The sequence below is a fragment of the Manacus candei genome, unplaced genomic scaffold, assembly GCF_025592945.1.
Source record: "Manacus candei isolate 608988 ecotype Guabito, Panama unplaced genomic scaffold, ASM2559294v1 h1tg000070l, whole genome shotgun sequence".
Lineage (NCBI taxonomy): Eukaryota > Metazoa > Chordata > Aves > Passeriformes > Pipridae > Manacus > Manacus candei.
In genome coordinates this window covers 2,661,233-2,680,006 of record NW_026138118.1, presented here as the reverse complement: position 1 = coordinate 2,680,006, position 18,774 = coordinate 2,661,233, and the positions used below count along the sequence as shown (strand labels likewise).

General features: G+C 53.8%; 1 protein-coding gene across 2 annotated transcripts in view; it reads right to left on the bottom strand.

Moving 5' to 3' along the window:
* Positions 1-6,621: 6,621 nt before the first annotated feature.
* The window catches only part of PTPRU (protein tyrosine phosphatase receptor type U), a 67,702-nt gene continuing 55,549 nt past the window's right edge, over positions 6,622-18,774 (bottom strand). The window contains exons 27-31 of one of the 2 annotated variants that reach the window (XM_051807084.1): positions 18,629-18,769; positions 16,013-16,138; positions 13,142-13,299; positions 11,919-12,054; positions 6,622-9,437 (exon numbers count right to left, since the gene is read on the bottom strand). In XM_051807084.1, coding sequence (XP_051663044.1) covers positions 9,375-9,437; positions 11,919-12,054; positions 13,142-13,299; positions 16,013-16,138; positions 18,629-18,769 — 624 coding nt within the window. In that variant the 3' untranslated portion in view covers positions 6,622-9,374. The remainder of the gene's footprint in view (positions 9,438-11,918; positions 12,055-13,141; positions 13,300-16,012; positions 16,139-18,628; positions 18,770-18,774) is intronic. The other variant, XM_051807085.1, reaches the window with a different exon arrangement.

Below are 18,774 nucleotides of genomic sequence, written 5' to 3'. Positions count from 1 at the left end.
TGTGGCTGCCCCTGCATCCCTGGAAGTGTCCAAGGCCAGGTTGGACGGGGCTTGGAGCAACCTGGGCTGGTGGAAGGTGTCCCTGCCCAGAGGGGTGGAACAAGATGAGCTTTAAGGTCCTTCCAACCCAAACCATTCCATGATTTGATGATTCCAGGATTGTCGAGTCCAGCCATGAACCTGGCACTGCCAAATCCACCACGAAACTCCCTCCCTGAAAGGGGGGACCTGGAACTGCTCTCCTGCATCAGCACATGTTCCCAGAAGGCAGCACGTCCCCAATTGCTTTGGCAGGGGCAGCACATGGATAACTGGGCACCTGGCAGCATCTCTGGGGTTTGGGTAGGAGATCATGCCAGCCTTAGAACACAGGACTGATGGGTGAACTCCCAAAGGGGGGTTGGAGGAATGCCCAGAAGGGGGTTCAGTCTCTCTGTCTGTTCAGGAGAAACAGTTTGACAGGGTGAAATATGTTCTCCTTCAAAGAGAAAAAAAAAAAGAATGAAGAAGAAAGAAAAAAAAAAAAACAACAACAAATCAAAACCAACCCAAATCTAAGCGTGAAATTTGCTGTGAAATTATTACAACCCTGGAAAAGTTTCTGCATTTCAGAGCTAAAGGCCCAGTTTCAGAAGAGGCTCCTGCCTGACCCCCTGATGCTCCTGCACCTCCCCGGGGTGAGCTGCAGGGGAGGCAGGGGCTGATGCACTGTGGGGTGTCAGGAAAGGCTTACACCGAAAAAAATCCCTTGCACTTCCTAAATCCTTCCTTGGAACAGCAACTTTCTGAATCCCACCCAACAACCCCAGGACCACAGTGAATTCCCAGGGCTCTGCAGAGCCACCGGCACCTCCTCAGGGCTTCCTCCCCTTCCCAGCCCTTCCTGCAGCCTCCCTGCCTTGAGCTGGACATGTCTCACCATAAAGCTAATCCCGAGGAACAGAAAAAAAAACCCCAGGCTGTGAGACCCAGTTCCCAGCCAGACATTTCTAATGAATTTTAATTTTATCAAAACGAAAATCCCGGAGCTGCCGTGTCAGCCAGTCCCTCCTCAGACCTCATTAAGTGTCCCACAGAGCGGGGAGGGACGAGCTGCTCCCTATTCCCTTTTTATTTTGTTTTAAACAGCAATCCATTCCGGATTGGGGAGGGCTGGATCAATAGGCTGTGGCTGCCCGAGGTGTTGGTGTGATGGTTCATTAGAGGAGGGGTGTTGTGCCAACATCTGACACCAGTGAGACACTGGGGGGGGGGATCATCCAGGTCCTGAGCCAGCCCCCAAACCTGTCTGCAGTCAGGGGAGGTTTGGGTTCCACATGGATCATCAGGTGTGAGGGGACAGCACATCTTTTCATGTCCCAAATTGGAGAAAAAACACCCCGGGGGAGCTGCAGGGAACTTCTCACATGGCAGCAAAAGAGCTTCAGGGCTCGGTGTGAGGGAGGGAAAAATCCTTGGGAATGGCAGCACACGGTGGAGGGACATGGGTGGGGGAATATTTGGGGGGGAGCATCAGTGGGGAATGTGGTGCTGGAGGGATGTAGATTGGGGGGTGTTGGAGGGGCCTGTTAGTGGGGGTGTTGGTGGGGGAGGTTGGTGGGAGGCCATTGGTGGGGGAATATCAGCAGGAGGATGTTGGTGGGGGATGTTTTTGGGGTGACATTGTCAGGGGGACATCAGTGGGGGAACATTAGCAGGGGGACATTGGTGGGGGGCTGGCACAGAGTTGGGGAGGGATGGATGGATGGATGGATGGATGGATGGATGGATGGATGGGATGTTTTTCTGCATTTCTCACCCCCCCCAGGGGAGAAACATGCCTGAGCCCCCCTGCCCCCAGCCTGAATCCCACTACTGCAGCACAGCCCCCTGGAAGTCTCCCAGATCTGCAACCACCACAGGCACCCCTCCTTTGGGGGGCAGAGATCTGGCAGGAACAGCCCCAGGCTCCTGGCACAACACTCTCCTGAGGCCAGGGGAGGGTCCCATCCTGCTGCTGACCCGGCTGTGCCCCCAGTGCCTCCCTGAGGGGAAGCTCCAGGCCCTGGTGTTCCCAAGCCCTCTGTAATTTTGGGTGTGTTCATCTCTGCCCGGCCCCAAGGAAGGCCCGGGCACTGCTCAGTGCCTCCTCTTTGGAATTCTGGCAGCTCCACCAGCCAGCTGAGCCCTTTTAATGGGCAGCAGCAGCATCCCAGGAGCCCTGGGCGAGTCCTGCCTCGCTGAGCTGGGCTGTCCCTGGCAGGAGCTCTGTGGGAGCAGGGGAGGGCAGAAGGGTATGGGATTGTTGTCCCCAGGGTGACAGCGAGTGATGGATGATGCTCTGCCCCACACAGTTCCTTCCCAGGGATGTCACAGAGGGGAGGAACCCACAGACTCCAGCTCAGAAAAGTCCATTCTGGTTTTAGGAAGGGAGAGGTGAAGCACTGAGAGATCTTCTCTTGGAAGTCCTCAAAGAAACCCCAACAAACTCCACTCTTGCCTTCCCTGCAGGACCGTCCTCTAGCCCACCAGCAAACGGGCGATTTGTCAGTGCACCCACACCCCCAACACGTTTCTTTGGGGTGGAGAGTCCTCCCCTGGCCTTCTTCACATCCTGGGACTGGAGGGGAAAATGTCACTTGGCCACAGAGCCCGAAATGCAGAGGGTCTGGCATGTGGAGATGTGGGTCCAACCCGTGGAGATGTGAGTCCAGAACATGGAGATGTGTGTGCAGAACGTGGAGATGTGTGTGCAGAACGTGGAGATTTGGGTCCAGAACATGGGGATGTGGGTCCAGAAAATGGAGATGGGGGTTCAGCACATGGGGATGTGAGTCCAGCACGTGGAGATGTGGGTCCAGAAAATGGAGATGGGGGTTCAGCACATGGAGATGTGAGTCCAGAACATGGAGATGTAGGTCCAGAAAATGGACATGGGGGTCCAGAACATGGGGATGTGGGTCCAGCACATGGAGATGTGGGTCCAACCCATGGAGATGTGAGTCCAGAACATGGGGATGTGAGTCCAGAACATGGGGATATGGGTCCAGCACATGGAGATGTGACTCCAGCAACCACTGACATGGAAGGGCCATGAGCACCATTGTTGGCCATCAGAGATTTTCCATTGACTCCAAGGCCTTCAGGCTGCTCAGGAAGGGGAAGATCAATCACCCACAGCTGTTAATCCGCAGAGACATCCCAGACCACAGATAAATCACAGATAAAAGCTGTCCCACCTCCTCCAGCGGGAACACCTTCCCTGGCCTGTAAAAACCTCAAAGACACGACACTAAGAGGAAAGTTAAATGATTAATTTGTTTTTCAAAACCTCATCCCGAGGAAAATATCACATTTTCCAGCCAGAGGAAAATTCTTTTGGCAGCCTGAGCCCCTCTAAACTGTTTGGGAGTTCATTTGAGTTGACTTGAGTGTGTTCACACACATCTGTGATTAGACACTCACTCCACGGATATTTTTGTTAACCTCCCTATTTGAAATTCTCCCCAAACTTCCCGAGCAGGATTTTCTTGTCCAAGCATTTGTGTTTTATATCCGTGCTAAAATACTGCTTTATAAATAGCAAGAGCTTTATCCTGACTCTAACCAACAAACTCAACTTAAAGCTAAATGCATAATTTACTGCAAATTAAACTTAATGGGACTGGAATAATTATGTTGACTTTTGGAAGTACTTAAGGATAAACACATGATTAGATATTTTGCACACCGTGAGGAAATATTTATTTCGAAATACAAATTCTTCCCATTGAGCCTTTGGATGGAACATTTAGAGGTGACATGAGCAGCACAGAGATTACAGGCCCGTTAAGGCGACTTAAATAAATTATCCCACAGCCTTTAGAGCACTGGAGAGATGGGAAATCTCTGGAAAAGTGTGGTGTCCGTGCTGGCAGTGATAGCTTGGGGAGTTTGGCACATCCCTGGGTGGGGCTCTTGAGACTCTACTCCTTGTGCCCATCCTGGGAAAAGTGTCCTGGGCATCCCTGCAGAGCTGGGCTGTCCATGGGACCAAGGTCATCCCACAAAGATCATCCTACTCAGGGACCCTTCACACACTTCTGCCCCCAAAATAACCCAAGTGAGGATGGATGGATGGTCCAGGCACCTGGGGACAGGGGTGTGACATGTTTGTCCCCATTCCAACCTCATCAGACGGGCGTGGGAAGTCTTGGCAGGGTCTCTGGAGGACAGGGATAAAAGAGGGGATGGAGAGGATCAGCCCAACAGCAGCACTTGGCCTCCAGAGCCATCACAGGTGATAAATGGGCCACTGGGACTAATTGAATTGGGGTTTTGCTTTAATGAATTAATCTGCCAAGATTAATCAGGGGGGTTTAACACACCCTCCCCCAGCCCTCACCCTTGGCTCAGGGCAACCTTTCAAATGCCACATCAAAAGGAAAAGGCCAAAACCTGAGAGGGTTGAAGTGCCATGACCTGGGGTGGGGTGGCCCAGGTGGGACCCTCCCACTGGGAAGGGCCCTGCTTTGCCTGAAGCACTGAAGGAGAAGAGGGAAAAGGAGGCCCTTGCTCTGCCCACCATTCCTTTGGGTACCTTGGTCATGTCCCTCCATAACTGGGGGGGTGAGACCTGGGCACCCTCCTGAAAACACTCCTCGTGTCCTGAAGGTGGTTTTGGGTTGTGGGCTCTCCAAGGGCAGGTGGGGTTGGCCAGGACAAGGCTGAGCATCCCCTGGGAATTCCAGCCCCTCTGGGCAGGTGGAGAGGGGTGAGACAGGGGTCCCAATGCCAGGCACCAGCCAGGGGCTGGAGCTGGACTCCTGGCACATCCAGCACTGTCTGTCAGCCAGGATTAGGGAATGAGCCTGGGGATGGAACAAGAATATCCAGGTCACCTCCAACAATACCATGACATTGGCTTAGGGAAATTAGGACCAGCTCTACTGGGGTGTGTGCTGCTGATAACAGCACAAAGGAGGCGTTGGGCTGGTGAGCAACTCCCAAGAGCCCAAAGTTGGGCACATTTGGATTAGTTATTGAAATGCAAAGAGCTCCTTTTAAAGGGCTCTAATCCAGCCAGGCCTGGCAGAGCAGCAGCAGGACCCCAGTGCCTCAAGCCCTGCCCCTGCCAAGGCATTCTTGGCTCTGGAAAACAGGGAAAGAAGTGTTCCACTCCATCCCACCCCCCTCCCGGGGCTGCCCCACAACAGGTCACTCACCAGGACACCGTAAGGGGCAACACCTCCACGGGACATCACAGGGTGAGGGCTTGAACTGCTGGTCTGTCCTGCCTCCAGGGACCTCTTGGCTCTTCTGGGCTGTCCATGCCTCTTGGAGAAGTTGCAGGGATGAGGTAAGGAAGGACAGTGATGCCACTCACCCCCCTGAGCTCCCGGGGCCCCAGACAGCCACCAAACCCTTGTCCCTGCAAAACAGCTCCTCTTTTTACCTTCACGAGCCATAATTCCTGCTCCCTGGTGGCAGCAGCTGCTGTCTCTCTCTCCATCACAGCCCAGCAGTGGAATGATGACTGTCATAAACCAGGGGGAAAGGCTTTTTCCTCATTAGCTGCCTGTGACAGCGAGTGCCCAACGAGCTGTGGCTGAAATACAGCCTGGGAAGAGTGAGGCTGCAGAGGGAACCAGGGGGAGGAGGGTGGGGAGAGGCAGCACAGGACTCTGGAATGGCTCTGGCTGGGTCACCAAGCTGGTGGCCAGCCTGGCTGTGGGGTCCAGGACCAGGCTGTGGCCGCACAAAATAACCTCGCTGGGTTATTTTTTTATAGATGCCAATTTTTCCAGTCTGGTTTGGTGGGAAGAGAAAGGAAAGGGACACTGTGGATGGCCAGCAGGGCACTGGAGGTCACAGGGGCCAAGCCACCTCAAGGCCACCAGGACAGCACCGGGGGCTTGGGGACACAGAGGTCAGGCCTGACCCCACACACCCAGAGCCCTTCCCAAGGGCAGGACTTGATTGGAATTTGCATTATCCCCCTTTTCATTATTTATTGGTAAAGTGTAATTACTGCCTCCTTCAAGAGCCTTAATTAAAGATGAAAAACAATCCTGACAAGTCAATTAGATTTTTTTTTTTCCTTGGTCTCCATTAAATTAAGACTCAAGTGTTACTGGAAGTGTTTAATATCAGAGCACATTCAACTGAAGGCTGCTTTGTAATAAATAAATCACCAGAGACAATGCAGGAACTTCTCCTGAAGGCTCTTCCCTACCAACAGGATTTCATTTTCCATCTGCAAAATGCCCTGAGTTTCTCCTTCCTCCACAACACCTTTTCCAGCCATGGAAAACTTCCCTCAGAAGCACCCAGGGTGGGTCCTGCCCAGTCCAGGATCTCCAGGAGGACACCAACAGCAAAGCTCTGCAAGCACAAGGCAACCCCATCTCCTCTGTGCCATGAAGGTTTTGGAGTCCTGGAATTTGGCCCTGCAAATCTACTCCTCAAAATATCCTTAAAAAGCAAGATATGGCTGATGGAGAGGGTTTTTTTTTTCCTCCCCAAATCACAGCTCCCAGATCAGAGCCAGCGAAAGAAATCCAGAGGCCATCACGAATTTGGAACATTTATTTATGCAACTGATCTTCTGAAAAGGAAAGAAAGCCAAAAAATAATAATATTATAATAAAACTATTTTAAAAAAACCAACCAGTTAAAACAACAGCTGGATGTGCGTGGTACAATCCACATCAGACCTGTCCCTCCCTCCTTCTCCATGGTGGAGCTGCCTCTTTTTTGGGATCAACTTTCCTGCATATGGACAAAATGGTTCCAATTTGGTGTTTTTCTTGGGTTTTAACTTTTTTCCTTTTTTTTTTTTTTGTTCTGTTTTTGTTTGGTTTGGTTTTATTTAAAAAAACAAACAAACAAAAAAAAAGCACCACTCCAATCTGTAATACCAATAAACATTATCCATCTTAAGAACAGTATTTATATTTTTATATATAGATTTCTATATATATATATTTCTATGTACAGGATGTCCTTGCCTCGTGTCAGAGGAGCATCTCAGTAGGAGCTGGAGGTGGGCTGGGTTTTATAGCACTTGGATTTCAAAGTCTGCCCTTCACCAGAGATGCCCTAAAAACCCAGAGACACCTAGCAAGGAGATATCAAAATAAAATAAAAAGGAAAAAAATCTGGATTTTAAAACATATATACAACTCCTCCAGCTTCTGTTGTCTCCAGGACTAAGTGGGGTTGCAATTTTTCACCTTTTCCTCTTTCTGGTAACACTTCACCTACATCCCTGTGGGATGGTCCCTCCCTCTGGACTGCAGGGAGGAGGTGGGGGAAGATCTGGGATGAAGCAGCAAAACATCCCTCTGGCTCCCAGGACTGAACAGCCCCCAGATCATCCCATTCCCAGGGATTTCAGAGGCTCAGCTCAGCCATTTCCATCCCAAACCAAACAATTCCTGCACATTTCTGCACCCACCATGCAGAGCCTTCCCTAGGACAGCAGGACATGTCCATGGAGAGATGGGGACTGGGAAAAGGACACGGATTTATTCCAAGTCAAGGCTTGTGATGTGAGAGCTGGTGTTACCAGGTACTGGTGTCACCACACTGGGGTGTAACTGGGCCATTTTAGGGTAAAAAAAAGGCTATTTGGTCACGAGACTGAATGGGCACATGACAGGGTTAGACAGCAGGGATGGAAAAAACAGGAATAATGTTGTATAGCCCTTGGAATAAGTTGTTTTCAGGCTGGGAATTACTCAGTGAGCAGGTGAGAGAGCCAAGGCTCTGGGCAGAGATGCTGCTGAGACCCCCATCCCCACAGCAGGTGGGAAACCTCCAAGGGGAGAGAGGGCAGGGCTGGATCTCCCTGCTCTCCTTCACCCTTGAAGGGGGTTGGAAACATCCCCTGGGTTTGCTCCCCCAGCCTTCAGCATTCCCTGGGGAGAATTCCCTGGGGAGAGGGATCCCCAGCTCCAGGCAGGGCAAGGCAGGGAAGCTGCCCCTGCCCTGGGGAGATGGGGCTGGAGGATGGGGGAGCACACATGGGGGATGAAGGATAAGAGGAGGGTGAGGGAGAGATGAAGGATGAAGGAGGGATGAAGGATGGGGTTGCCCACATCCACCCTCCAGCATCTGGAGGACAGTTTTCTCATCTGTTCTGCTCCATCCCCACAAAAAATGATGGTGAAGTTCTGCCTGGCCCTCAAGACAGACCCAACCTCCCCTCAGTCTGAGTCCCCAGGGCAGACCCCAGACCTTCATCCCTCTGCCTGCACCTTCCTGAGGCTGTTCATTTTATTACCACCAGGCTGTGAGCAGAGATTCCTCTAATTATCACAGCATCAGATGGAAAAAGTGCCGTCTCACACCCACCTGCAGCAGGATGGAGCCAAAAAAAGTATCAAGTGCCTTGAATCACCAGCCCTGGGTGGCACCAGGGGCTTGGGGATCTCCCCATGCCCAGCCCCAATATACAGCCCAGCTCAGGGGCTTCAGCACAGCTCAACACCACCCCAAAACTGCTCCACCAGCCCCAGCAAAAGCCAAGAGCATCAGTGGACAACTGCCTGGGGGCAGCATCCAGGGGGAACGTGGGATGGACCCGAATTTTGAGGGTTTTGCTTCAAATGCAGCGATTCACAAGGGAAGGGTTAAAAACAGCCCTGTGGGCCGGAGCCTTTGGGTCATCAGGAGGAATGAAGTGCAACAGAGGGGGAGGATGGTGTGGAGGTGCAGGGGAAGCATCGCTTCCAAAGCTTGGCAGAGGTGCCAGGAAGGCCCGGGGCTGAAGCAGGACACGGTCGGTGCCCCCCATACTCTCTCATCCCTCCTCCCTGCTCTGCCCAGGGCTGGGCACACAAAGGGTGGCAACTCACAGAACTAAAACAAGCCAAGACCAAACTCGTGGTGCAGAGGGGCACAAACTCAAGAGCTCCTGAGAGGGTCTCTGTCCCAGGCAGCCCCCTGGGCTCCTCGGGAGCGGCTTCAGTTCCACACAGAACTGAAAGCCAACGTCCCTCCTGCCGGTATCCATCCTTCCCTGCTGGGAAACGGCCTCGGCTCCTTCTGTCCTCCTCTTCCTCCCCTCCCTGGGCTCCTCTCCAGCTGCTTTAGGGGCCCCCGGCAGCGCCACGGGGCCACATCCCGCACGCCCCAACTCCAAGGAACGGGATGAGTCGTGACATCCAACCTGTGGCCGCTCAGCAGGGAGGGAAGATGGAGAGCGGAGGATGAAGATGGGGAGCAGCCAACACACCCAACACATCCAGCACATCCCCACGTCCTCCCGTCTCCTCGATCCCAGGGCTTTTCCCGATGGGTCCTTTGCTGTTTCCGGGCCCGCCTTCAGCAGGAACGCAACGTCCAGGTGGGAGATGCACAGTTGGCACGACCCCTGTGCCAGCCCTTGCCGCCCCTCTCCTGGCCAGGTGCTATCTGGTCTCCAGGGATTCCAGATATTCCAGTGCTATGTCGTAGCAGAAATGGTACTGCTCCTGTCCGGAGAGAGAGGAGAGGATGTTGTGATCCCAAGTGAATTATTTCCCAAATCTATCCCTGTTTGAGGCAAAATAAATGTCCACAGCCCTAAGGAAACGCCTGTGAGGGCTCTATGGGATGTCAGCCCTGGCTGGGGGCTGTGTCCCTCTCCAGGCTCCATGACAGTCCTGCTGATGCCACAGCCAGGAGAAACTCCACTCCTGGCAAACAACACCCATTGTTGGTGTTGTCCCCATTGTCCTCCAGATCCAAAGGCAGCACAGGCAACAAATTTCCCTTTTCTGGGGACAGACCTTCACCTCCCCCAAGGGATGGACAAGGACTGTGACATCCCCCTGCTATGAAAATACAGTTTATTCACCACCCCAGGGTACAAGCAGGAGCAGCACTGGGGGGGCTCAGTGACCACATCCCCCCTGTCTGACCCCCTCACCACCACAGTGACTTTCATGTGTCAATCAGTGGTGGCAGAGCCAAGGGAATGATGGATTTTGGGGCCAGAGGTGTCCAAAACAAAACCTCAGGCAGGAAATTGAGGAGAGTTTTTGTTTCTGAGTTCAGCAGAGGCTGAAACTGGGGAGAGTGCCAAGGTGACCTCCCATGGTCTGGGTGGATGGAGATGCCCTGCCCTGGCTGCCAGGACATTCTTCATCACAAATTCTCTTCCTGCTGATGAAGAAGAGTTATTTTCCATCCCTTGCAGGGATTTGGTTTGGGCGTTTGCTGTGCGTGGGGGGAGAGGCACAAAGGGAACTCCCGGGAGTTTCACTCCCAAAAAATCCAAATTTTCCAAGGGAAGTGCCAAACCAATGAGCATTTTGGTGCTCAGGTCAAGGCCTGAGCTGCCTGTGACAGAGCCAAGGACTGTAAGTGAGGAAGCTCCTCTCCAAACTCTCAACAGGACCGGGCTCGCTCTTCCCTCTTTTCCCAAGACACCAACGGATGATGCCAACATCCTCCCACCTTCTGCTTCCCCCCAGGGAAAGCCCAGCATGGGTTTTATAGCAAAAGTCACTGAAATTGGGCTTGCAAAGGCAGTCTCATCCATCCACATCCTTTCCATGACCTGTTCCCATGCACAGAAAGCTCAGGGGAACGCTGCGACCTTGGCAGTGCCCAACCCCAGGAGCTGTTGCTCCAACAAACAAAACCAGCCTGAATGGGGGGGGGGAAAACACCCCAAATAAATCAGGATTTTGGTGCTGCTGCAAGTGCTGGGACATCAGGTGGGCGCAGGGAAGGAAAGGGGAGAGCTCATCTCCCCAAATCCCAGCTGCAGGACAGGGATTGCAGCTCGGGCACCGGCAGGAAAATCCCGTTATCCCGCACGGGTGGGCGGCTGCTCAGGGATCCCAGGTGGGAGCGGGCAGGGAGGCAGAGGAGGACTTCAAAGGGAGGAGGCTGCCACAGCTCAGATTAAAAGCACATAATGCTTTTGGGATTAAGAAAGGGGATTGTTTCATCATTTATCATCACATAAAAATAAACCCCGGGGGCAAACGGAGGGGAAGATGCGTGGGCAGCGGGAGGTGCCTCGTGCTGGCTGCTCTCTGCAGGGCTGTGCCTCCTTACACCAGGCAGGGATCCGGCCTCCTGGGGACTCAGGGAGATTGAGATTCCCAGAATAGCTGGTTCAGGTTCATTTGAGGCGGGAGGACGCTCTTGTCCTGATGGGAAACGTTGCCTTTTTTTTTTTTAATACCTTTGCAATTTAGCCCGATGGGCCTGGTGGCTTCATGCTTGTCACATCATCTTTCCATTATCTGCATCCCTCCCCCTGCTCCCCTCTCCCCTCCCTCACCTTCTCCTCCGCTTTTAATTCCTAATGCAAATCACATCCCCTCCTCAAAAAACCATCTCATTTTGCAACTTAGGGATTTTATAATCCGAACAGGGTAAACATTTCCAGCTGACTTGCTTTTAAAACATCAGGAGGCACCTGGATTCCTCCACCACGGGCACGGACACGCTGCTGCTCCATCCCCTCTTCCATTATTGAGGGCCTGAATTAGGGCAGGGACTTTTCACCCTGACCTGCTGCCACCTCCAGCCTCCTCCTCAGGGCACGTGGCTCCCCTGCTGCTCCCAGCAGCTCCTCCACCCAATAATTTCATTCCAAACCCTCATTCCTTTTATATTTCTAACAGGAATTTATCTGACTCCCCTTCAGAGCTGCTCCCAACGCCACAAACCTTCTGAAGAACCACAGTGACATCCCCATGAGTTGATGTGAACCCTCCTTCTGATTCCTGGGAAGGATTTCCAACAACCCCAGTGCTGACACCACGCTGGCACGGCAGGATGAAGACAAGGCTGCTTTGAGAAGCTGCCTCACCTCCCTGCCCATCCCATGCCCGTGATGCTCATCAGGATTTGGGGAGGCAAAGGAGGTGTTTTGGGAATTAGGGAGCCCCAGCACCTCTCCCCTCTGCTGGCACCAGCAGCCAGGGTGGATGTTGGTGGGCTCTGGTGCTTACCAAGGTCTCCACCATATTTGGCTTGTAGTTGCGGAGGGTCTTTGCAGCATAGAACACATCTGCCATGTTGTGACACTTGATCATCTCCAGGATCATGGTGGAGGCACAGAAGGTGCCACTCCGGCCCCCTCCGTTCCTGGTGGGAGAAACACACGTGTCAGTGGGGAGAAAATGGCATTAGAGCACCTTCCTGCTCTCTCCAAGTGCCCCCTTCCCTGTCTGACTCTGCATCCCAGGAGATGTGCCCAAACCAGGGGACCTCAACCTGCCCCACGGGGTGGTAGGAGTTGTGATCCTGCCCTCCCAGTCTTCATATGAGCACGAAAACACCTTTTTGGACCATCAAGGCTGGATCCTGGACCATTTGGGCTCAGCGTCCAGCCCTGCCATGGATCAGCTCCTCGTGTGAATTTGGGGAAGCTGCTGTGTCCCTCCTCCCATCCACAGGGAGCTGGTGACACGGGGGTGGTGCTGCCTGGAGGAACCACCCCATGTTTCCCCCAGAGCACTGGGTACCTCCCCAAAAGCTGTTCTCCCCCCGTGTCTCACCCCTGGCAGTGAAGGGAACAGGGGAGAGGAAGAGAGAACACGATGCCGGTGTTGTACAGAGCATGTTCTCAAATTATCCCCAGGCTAATGAAGACGGACAAGGCTGTAATTAATTTTTGATTAAAGGCTCTCCTGCTGTCTCTGCCCATCTGCAAACGTGCCAGGTCCCATCCGAGGGGAGCACACGGTGTTTGTGAGCCAAACCCACTGGGAGGAGGGGGATGGAGAACATCTCCAGGCTTGGAGCAACCTGGCCTAGTGGAACGTGTTCCTGCCCACTGGAACACGATGATTTTTAGGATCCCTTCCCACCCAAACCATTCCATGGTTCTACGTCCCCCTCCATGAAAAGCAAAGGATGGGAGTTGCCACAGTTCCTGCCCCGTCCCTTTGGAGCCTGCCACACACACGGGGCATGGTGACAGGGTTGGGACCTCTGCCAGGCCCTGCTGCAGGACAGGGGACAGGCAGGAAGGGCAGGGATGGTGCCAGGGTGTCATTCCCACTGAGCATCCATCTCATGGAGAACGTTTGACTTGGTGACCACAAGGTGCCTCCAAAGTCACCCCAGGGAGGGCTTTTTTTAGGGGGTTTCCAGGCAGAACTGTGGGCATGGAAACTGGAGGCATCTCCCCACCACCAGCAGAACCTGCTCCTCCCCAGGGGACACTCACAGGCAGTGCACCACGGTCCTGCCATCCCCACTTTCCTTCTGCCACCTCTCCACTTGGGCCAGGAGGTGCAGGAAGGACTTCTTGGAGTCGGGAGTGTCTCGATACGCCGACCACCGCAGGTACTGGAAGTGCCGGACCATCAGGTGCCCCTCCTGCAACTAGAAAAGCAAAACTCACCACCTGGAACCCCTGGGCTGCCCTCATTTACTGGAAGGTTTGAGGGAGGGCAAGAGGGGTTTGCCAGGCATGGACAGTGGAGAAAGAGAGGAAAACCTTTTCCTGGTGCTTTAAGTTGGGTGGTTCCTTGAGCTCGCTCTGGTTCCACCACCCCATTGCACCTGAAAGCTCCACAGACGTGGTTTATCCCACCTCAGGCTGTCTCTGTGTCTCCTCAAACTTGTTACCAGACCCCCTGAGCCTCCCCAGGGCTCCTCCATCACATCCTCCTCCTGCACGACGAAGATCCACGGGGACGTGTTCCTGTCCCGCTCGCTGTAAACCAGGAGGCTGCCGAGGAGCTGCCACCCACAGAGGCAGGAGCTTAATGCCTGGTAATCTGGTTAGTTTGGAAAGCTAATCTGGTTAGCTGGATCCAGGAGGAGGATTAAAAACATCCCCGGAGCTGAACGAGGCCAAGCTTTAGCCCAGCAGATGTGGGGCTCCTGCTCGGGAATACTCGGAGCATCCGGAGTGCTGGTTGGGGTGGGACCATGGTCACACATTCCAGATGCGACTCAGGGCTTGGCAGCACACATGGGGAGCACACACTGGAGGAGAAAGGGGGGTCAGGCACAGAGGGGGGGGTGCTCAGCTCTGGAGGGCTCTGTCCACCCCATTTCAGATGCCTGATGAGCACCAGACCCTCTCCAAGCAGCAGGACCACGGTATTCCCGTGGCTCTGCAGGGAGCCCCAGTCTGGGGGCTGGGAACTGGGGGCATGCAGTGCCCATTCCAACCTGCACCCCCTTAAGAGGGGCTTTTCTGAACCTTTCTGGGGGCTTTTCCTAGTCTTTCCAGGAGACTCACTTTGGGTTGGTGATGTGGTGTGATGGGCTGATCACCTTGGACTCCAGTTTTTGCTTCCAGCTGGAAGCCAGGAAGGCAGAGGGGGAAGATGAGACAAGTAAGTGGAGTTAAAACAGGAGAAAATCCCTCTGCCAGCTCGGGAAGGACAGTTTTGGGACGTGTTTTGAAGCTGAGGTGAAAGCTCTGGAGGACTTGTGACATCCCCAATGCTTCATCCCAGCAGGCAAAGGCTTGGCACGACGTGGCTGCAAGCAATCTGCTCCCTGGGGGAACCTCCCCTTAGATCCAGAGATTTCCATCACGCTGAATTTGAATCCAGCACAGAGTATATTCCACCACCTGAGAGCAGAGCATGTTTGGTGTAGGATTTTGTGCTGACACCCAGGAAATGCCAGATGCTCCCACAGGGAGCGTGAACCAAAACCCTCTTTGTGTTGAGTCCAGATAATCAGGATTTATCTCCTCTGGCCCCAGTCACCCCTCGGAAGCACCTTCCCAGCCGGGCCATCAGCCAGGCCACACGCTCCTTTCCAAGCTCCCTAATTCCCATCTGCCTGGTGACCTTCACTGGGGCATTGGCCTCAGCCTCTTGGCAACCCTCAGGAGTTTAAGGCCTTCAAGGATGTCACCTCTCCCTGGATGGCTTTTGTAGGTAAAGCAGCTTTTGTTTTTCCACGTGCAGCTCTGCACCCACACAGGCTCTTCATCACAGCCTGTGTCCCTTCCCTGTTTCCCTGCACTTCTCTTCATTTCAAAGCAAGATGAACCAGCCACATGTCCAAGCAACAAGGTAAAAAACTTGGTGGATCTTCTCACCCTGCAGGAGAAGGGCTCTGCTGGTGCCATGCCCATGTGGGGAGTCTCCACCCTGTGACACACGTGTGGCAGGACCTCCAGGCAGGAGGAGAAAGGTCTTCCCACAGTTTTCTAACATTTTGCAAGGAGCTGGGAACTCCAGAAAGGTTTGGATGGAACAATGACAATTCTGCAGGGTCTTCTCTGCTGGGGCTGCATCCTTTGGGGGGGCTGGACTAGGCTGAAGACACCAGCATTCAGGGGGGACCTTCTGGCTCTCTCCAACTCCCTGACAGGAGGGGGGAGCCAGGGGAGGGTCAGGCTCTGCTCCCAGGGAACAAGGGCAAGGACAAGAGGAAAAGGGCCTCAAGTTGCACCATAGGTGGTTTAGGTTTGATATTAGGAAACATTTCTCCACCAAGAGTTGTCCAGCCCTGGCACAGGCTGCCCAGTGGTGGGGTCCCCATCCCTGGGAGTGTTCAAAAGTACACAGATGTGGCATTTGAGGACACGGGTCAGTGGTGGCCTTGGCAGTGCTGGGTGAACAGTTGCACTCGATATCTCAGGGGTCTTTTCCCATCTCAAAGATTCCATGATTCCATGATCTACAGCACCATTCAGTTACCTACACAGGCAATGACCAGCTCCAGGACTGTGTGGCCTCACTGGGTGCATCATCATTCTGCTCTCCAAAGGTCTTCCAAGAAGGCCCAGAGGGGTTGTGGACTCCCCATCCCTGGAGGTGTTCAAAGCCAGGATGGACATGTCTTGGAGCAACCTGGTCTAGTGGAAGGTGTCCCTGCCCATGGCAGGGAGGTGGAACAAGATGATTTTTAAGGTCCCTTCCAACCCAGACCATTCTGGGATTCCAGGACTCACACACAGCAGCTCTTGGGGATGTCCCAGCCCTTCCCCAAAAAAGCAACCAACCCACCCTCATGTGAGCTCATCCAGCCCTGGGAGATGCCTGGGGGCATCTGGGCACACACACAGACACACATGAAGCCCCCCTCCCCTTTGCTGGCATGGAGCCAGAGCAGAGACCCTCACCCGTGTGATGTTCTGGACTCGGAAGAGCCGGGACACGATGTCCTCATCTGCTGTTCCAGACACGTACTCCACCTCCATGGGGCCGTACTGCTGGAGCCCTGGCTCGGGCCAGTACTGCAGGCAGGGCTGTGGGGAGAGGAACAACAGCTCACCAGGACTGGGAATGCATGCTGGGACACGGGGAAGGGCATCACACGTGACAGGCAAGCGGGTGGTTGGTGCTGGACACCAAGGGGGGCTCCCGGCACAGGGGTGGCACCAGGATGGGATGCTGGACCACGATGCTGTTACTCACACAGCGACCACAGCACATGGATAGGGATGGATGGAGGGATGGATGGAAGATCTCTCTCTCTCTCAGCTTGTTCAGGGATCAAAGCTGAAAGGTCAGACCCACCCCCAGCATCCACACAGCCCCCTCCCACTGCACGGACACAGCAGCTGGTCCACGAGGATGCAGGATGGGCTGTGCCCCAGTTCCAGCAAGCACAGACTGGATCTGCACAACGATGGAGCAGGGCTTGGCTGACCAACAGGACCCCAAGGAATGGCTGGAGATGTGTCAGGGCAGGCTCAGGTTGGATCTCAGGCAAAGGTTCTTCCCCCAGAGGCTGGTTGGGCACTGCCCAGGCTCCCCAGGGCAGTGGGCACAGCCCCAAGGCTGCCAGAGCTCCAGGAGGGTTTGGCTGATCCTCTGGGGCACAGGGGGTGACTCTTGGGGCTGGGCCTGTGCAGGGCTGAGGGTTGGACTCCTTGATCCTTTTAAGCCCCTTCCAGCTCAGCTGCTTTTGTGATTCTGTGCTCCCACTCTGCTCTCAAGCTTTGTTGGCATTAGAAGCCACTCTGGCATCAGCAGCCCCAGCAACACGGGATGACAGTTCCCCTCATCCCATGGCCAGGACATCCCACCAAGTGAAAGCAAACCCAGCCTGCATCCCCAGGGAGCAGCTCCACGTGTCCGTCACGGCCCTGACGGATGGCTCGGTCCAGGGGGCACAGATGAGATTGTTTTCACACTGTGACAGCTGGAAACCAGCATGGACACAAAACAGATGATGTTTGTCACCACACTTTAACAGGGCATTTACCAACCCAGGCCATCCACAGCCTGGGCCCAACCACACAGCAAACCTGTCTGAGAAATAATTGGTTATTAATGGGGGCCATAAATCTCCCACATCTCGAAGCCTTCCAGACTCAGAACTATAATTTGGATATTAAAACTTCCTTCAGCAAGAGACGTGGTTCAAGTGAGGGCTGTACCCTCTAAGTCACCTTTTGGAGCTGCCTGCTGGAAAGGGTGATTTATTACCTGTTGGTCCTAAACTGGTAAACATTTAGGATTCAGCTAAATATTGTAACAGACGTCCCTGAGGAAGGGACGTCCAGAGAGAGAGGCAGGGCTGGGTAAAGAAGAAAAATGGCAGAGGGTGGTGCCAGGGGACAGTGGTGGCTGCAGGGGACAGGGATCTGGGGGAGGGTGGCAGAGGAGCCTCACAGGAGCTGCAGCTCACGGGAAGGCTTTCATTGCTGGACCACGGAATGAAAGAATAGGCTGAGAGAAATAAAATCAGGTTTGCTGCCTCCTTCCAAAGCAGCACGGGCAGCAGGTCGAGGGAAGTGATTCTGCCCCTCAGATGAGACCCTCCTGCAGAGCTGCTCCAGCACAGGAAGGACATGGAGCTGCTGGAGAGAGTCCAGTGGAGGCACCAAGATGGTCAGAGGGATGAAGGAGCTCTGCTGGGAGAGTTGGGATTGTTCAGCCTGGAGAAGAGAAGCTTTGGGGTGACCTCATTGTGGCCTTACAGGGCCTGAGGGGAGACAAGTGCATGGCACAGGACTGCATCCAGATGGTTCTGGAATATCTCCAGTGAGGGAGACTCCACATCCCCTCTGGTCTCTGTTCCACTGCTCAGTCACTGCCCAGGAAAGAAATTCTTCTTGTGCCATTTCATTTTTACTTATGTTTTTCACACAGAGAGATATATTCTCAACAGCAAATAACTTCTTTACAGTCTGTGGTAATGAGACAGGGAGAAACCATGAAAATCTCTCAAACCACATGGAATTTGCTGCTTATCTCGCTGCGAAGGGCTTAAAAGAGCTGTCGACCTTAAAGGAGTTTTATTTTACAAAAAGACAAGCACTGCAAACCTGCTGCTGACTCGCCGTCAGTAGTGAGCTACTGAGCAGACACTCTCCAAAAAATAAACACACTTAAAGCCCCCCTTCGAGGTGAAGGTGCTGTTTGAATGATGAGTGAGAAGGAAACTGCTTTGTGGAAGGAGCTTGTGCTGTGGAGAGAGCGTTTGCCAGAAATGCAACACCTTCCAGTCAGCTTGTAAGAACAACAGGCTGACAGCACAAAACACAGACAGTCACCAGCCAGGAAAACCCTTTGCTGAAGCAGTGGATGGAAAGGTAAGTATGTGATGGACTCAAAGACCAGGGCAAAGATGATGCCCTTCTTCCACCTGCAGCACACATTGGTGCCAGGAATCCTTCCCAGCAGTGACAGTCGTTAAAACCAAGCCTCGAGATAAACCAGGCTTTGAGCAGCCCCTAGGATGGCTGGATCCAAGTGGCAGCAAGGTGCCCGGGGGCAGCAGGACTCACCCAGGCAGAGTTGGACTGGTTGAGCTGGTTGAGCATGACGATGGAGGTGCAGCCGTAGTCGTACACCAGCCGCCAGAAGTCGGTGGTGGTGTTCTGCAGGGGGTGCAGGGTGACGATGAAGGCAGCGCTCCTGGTGTAGCTCTGGG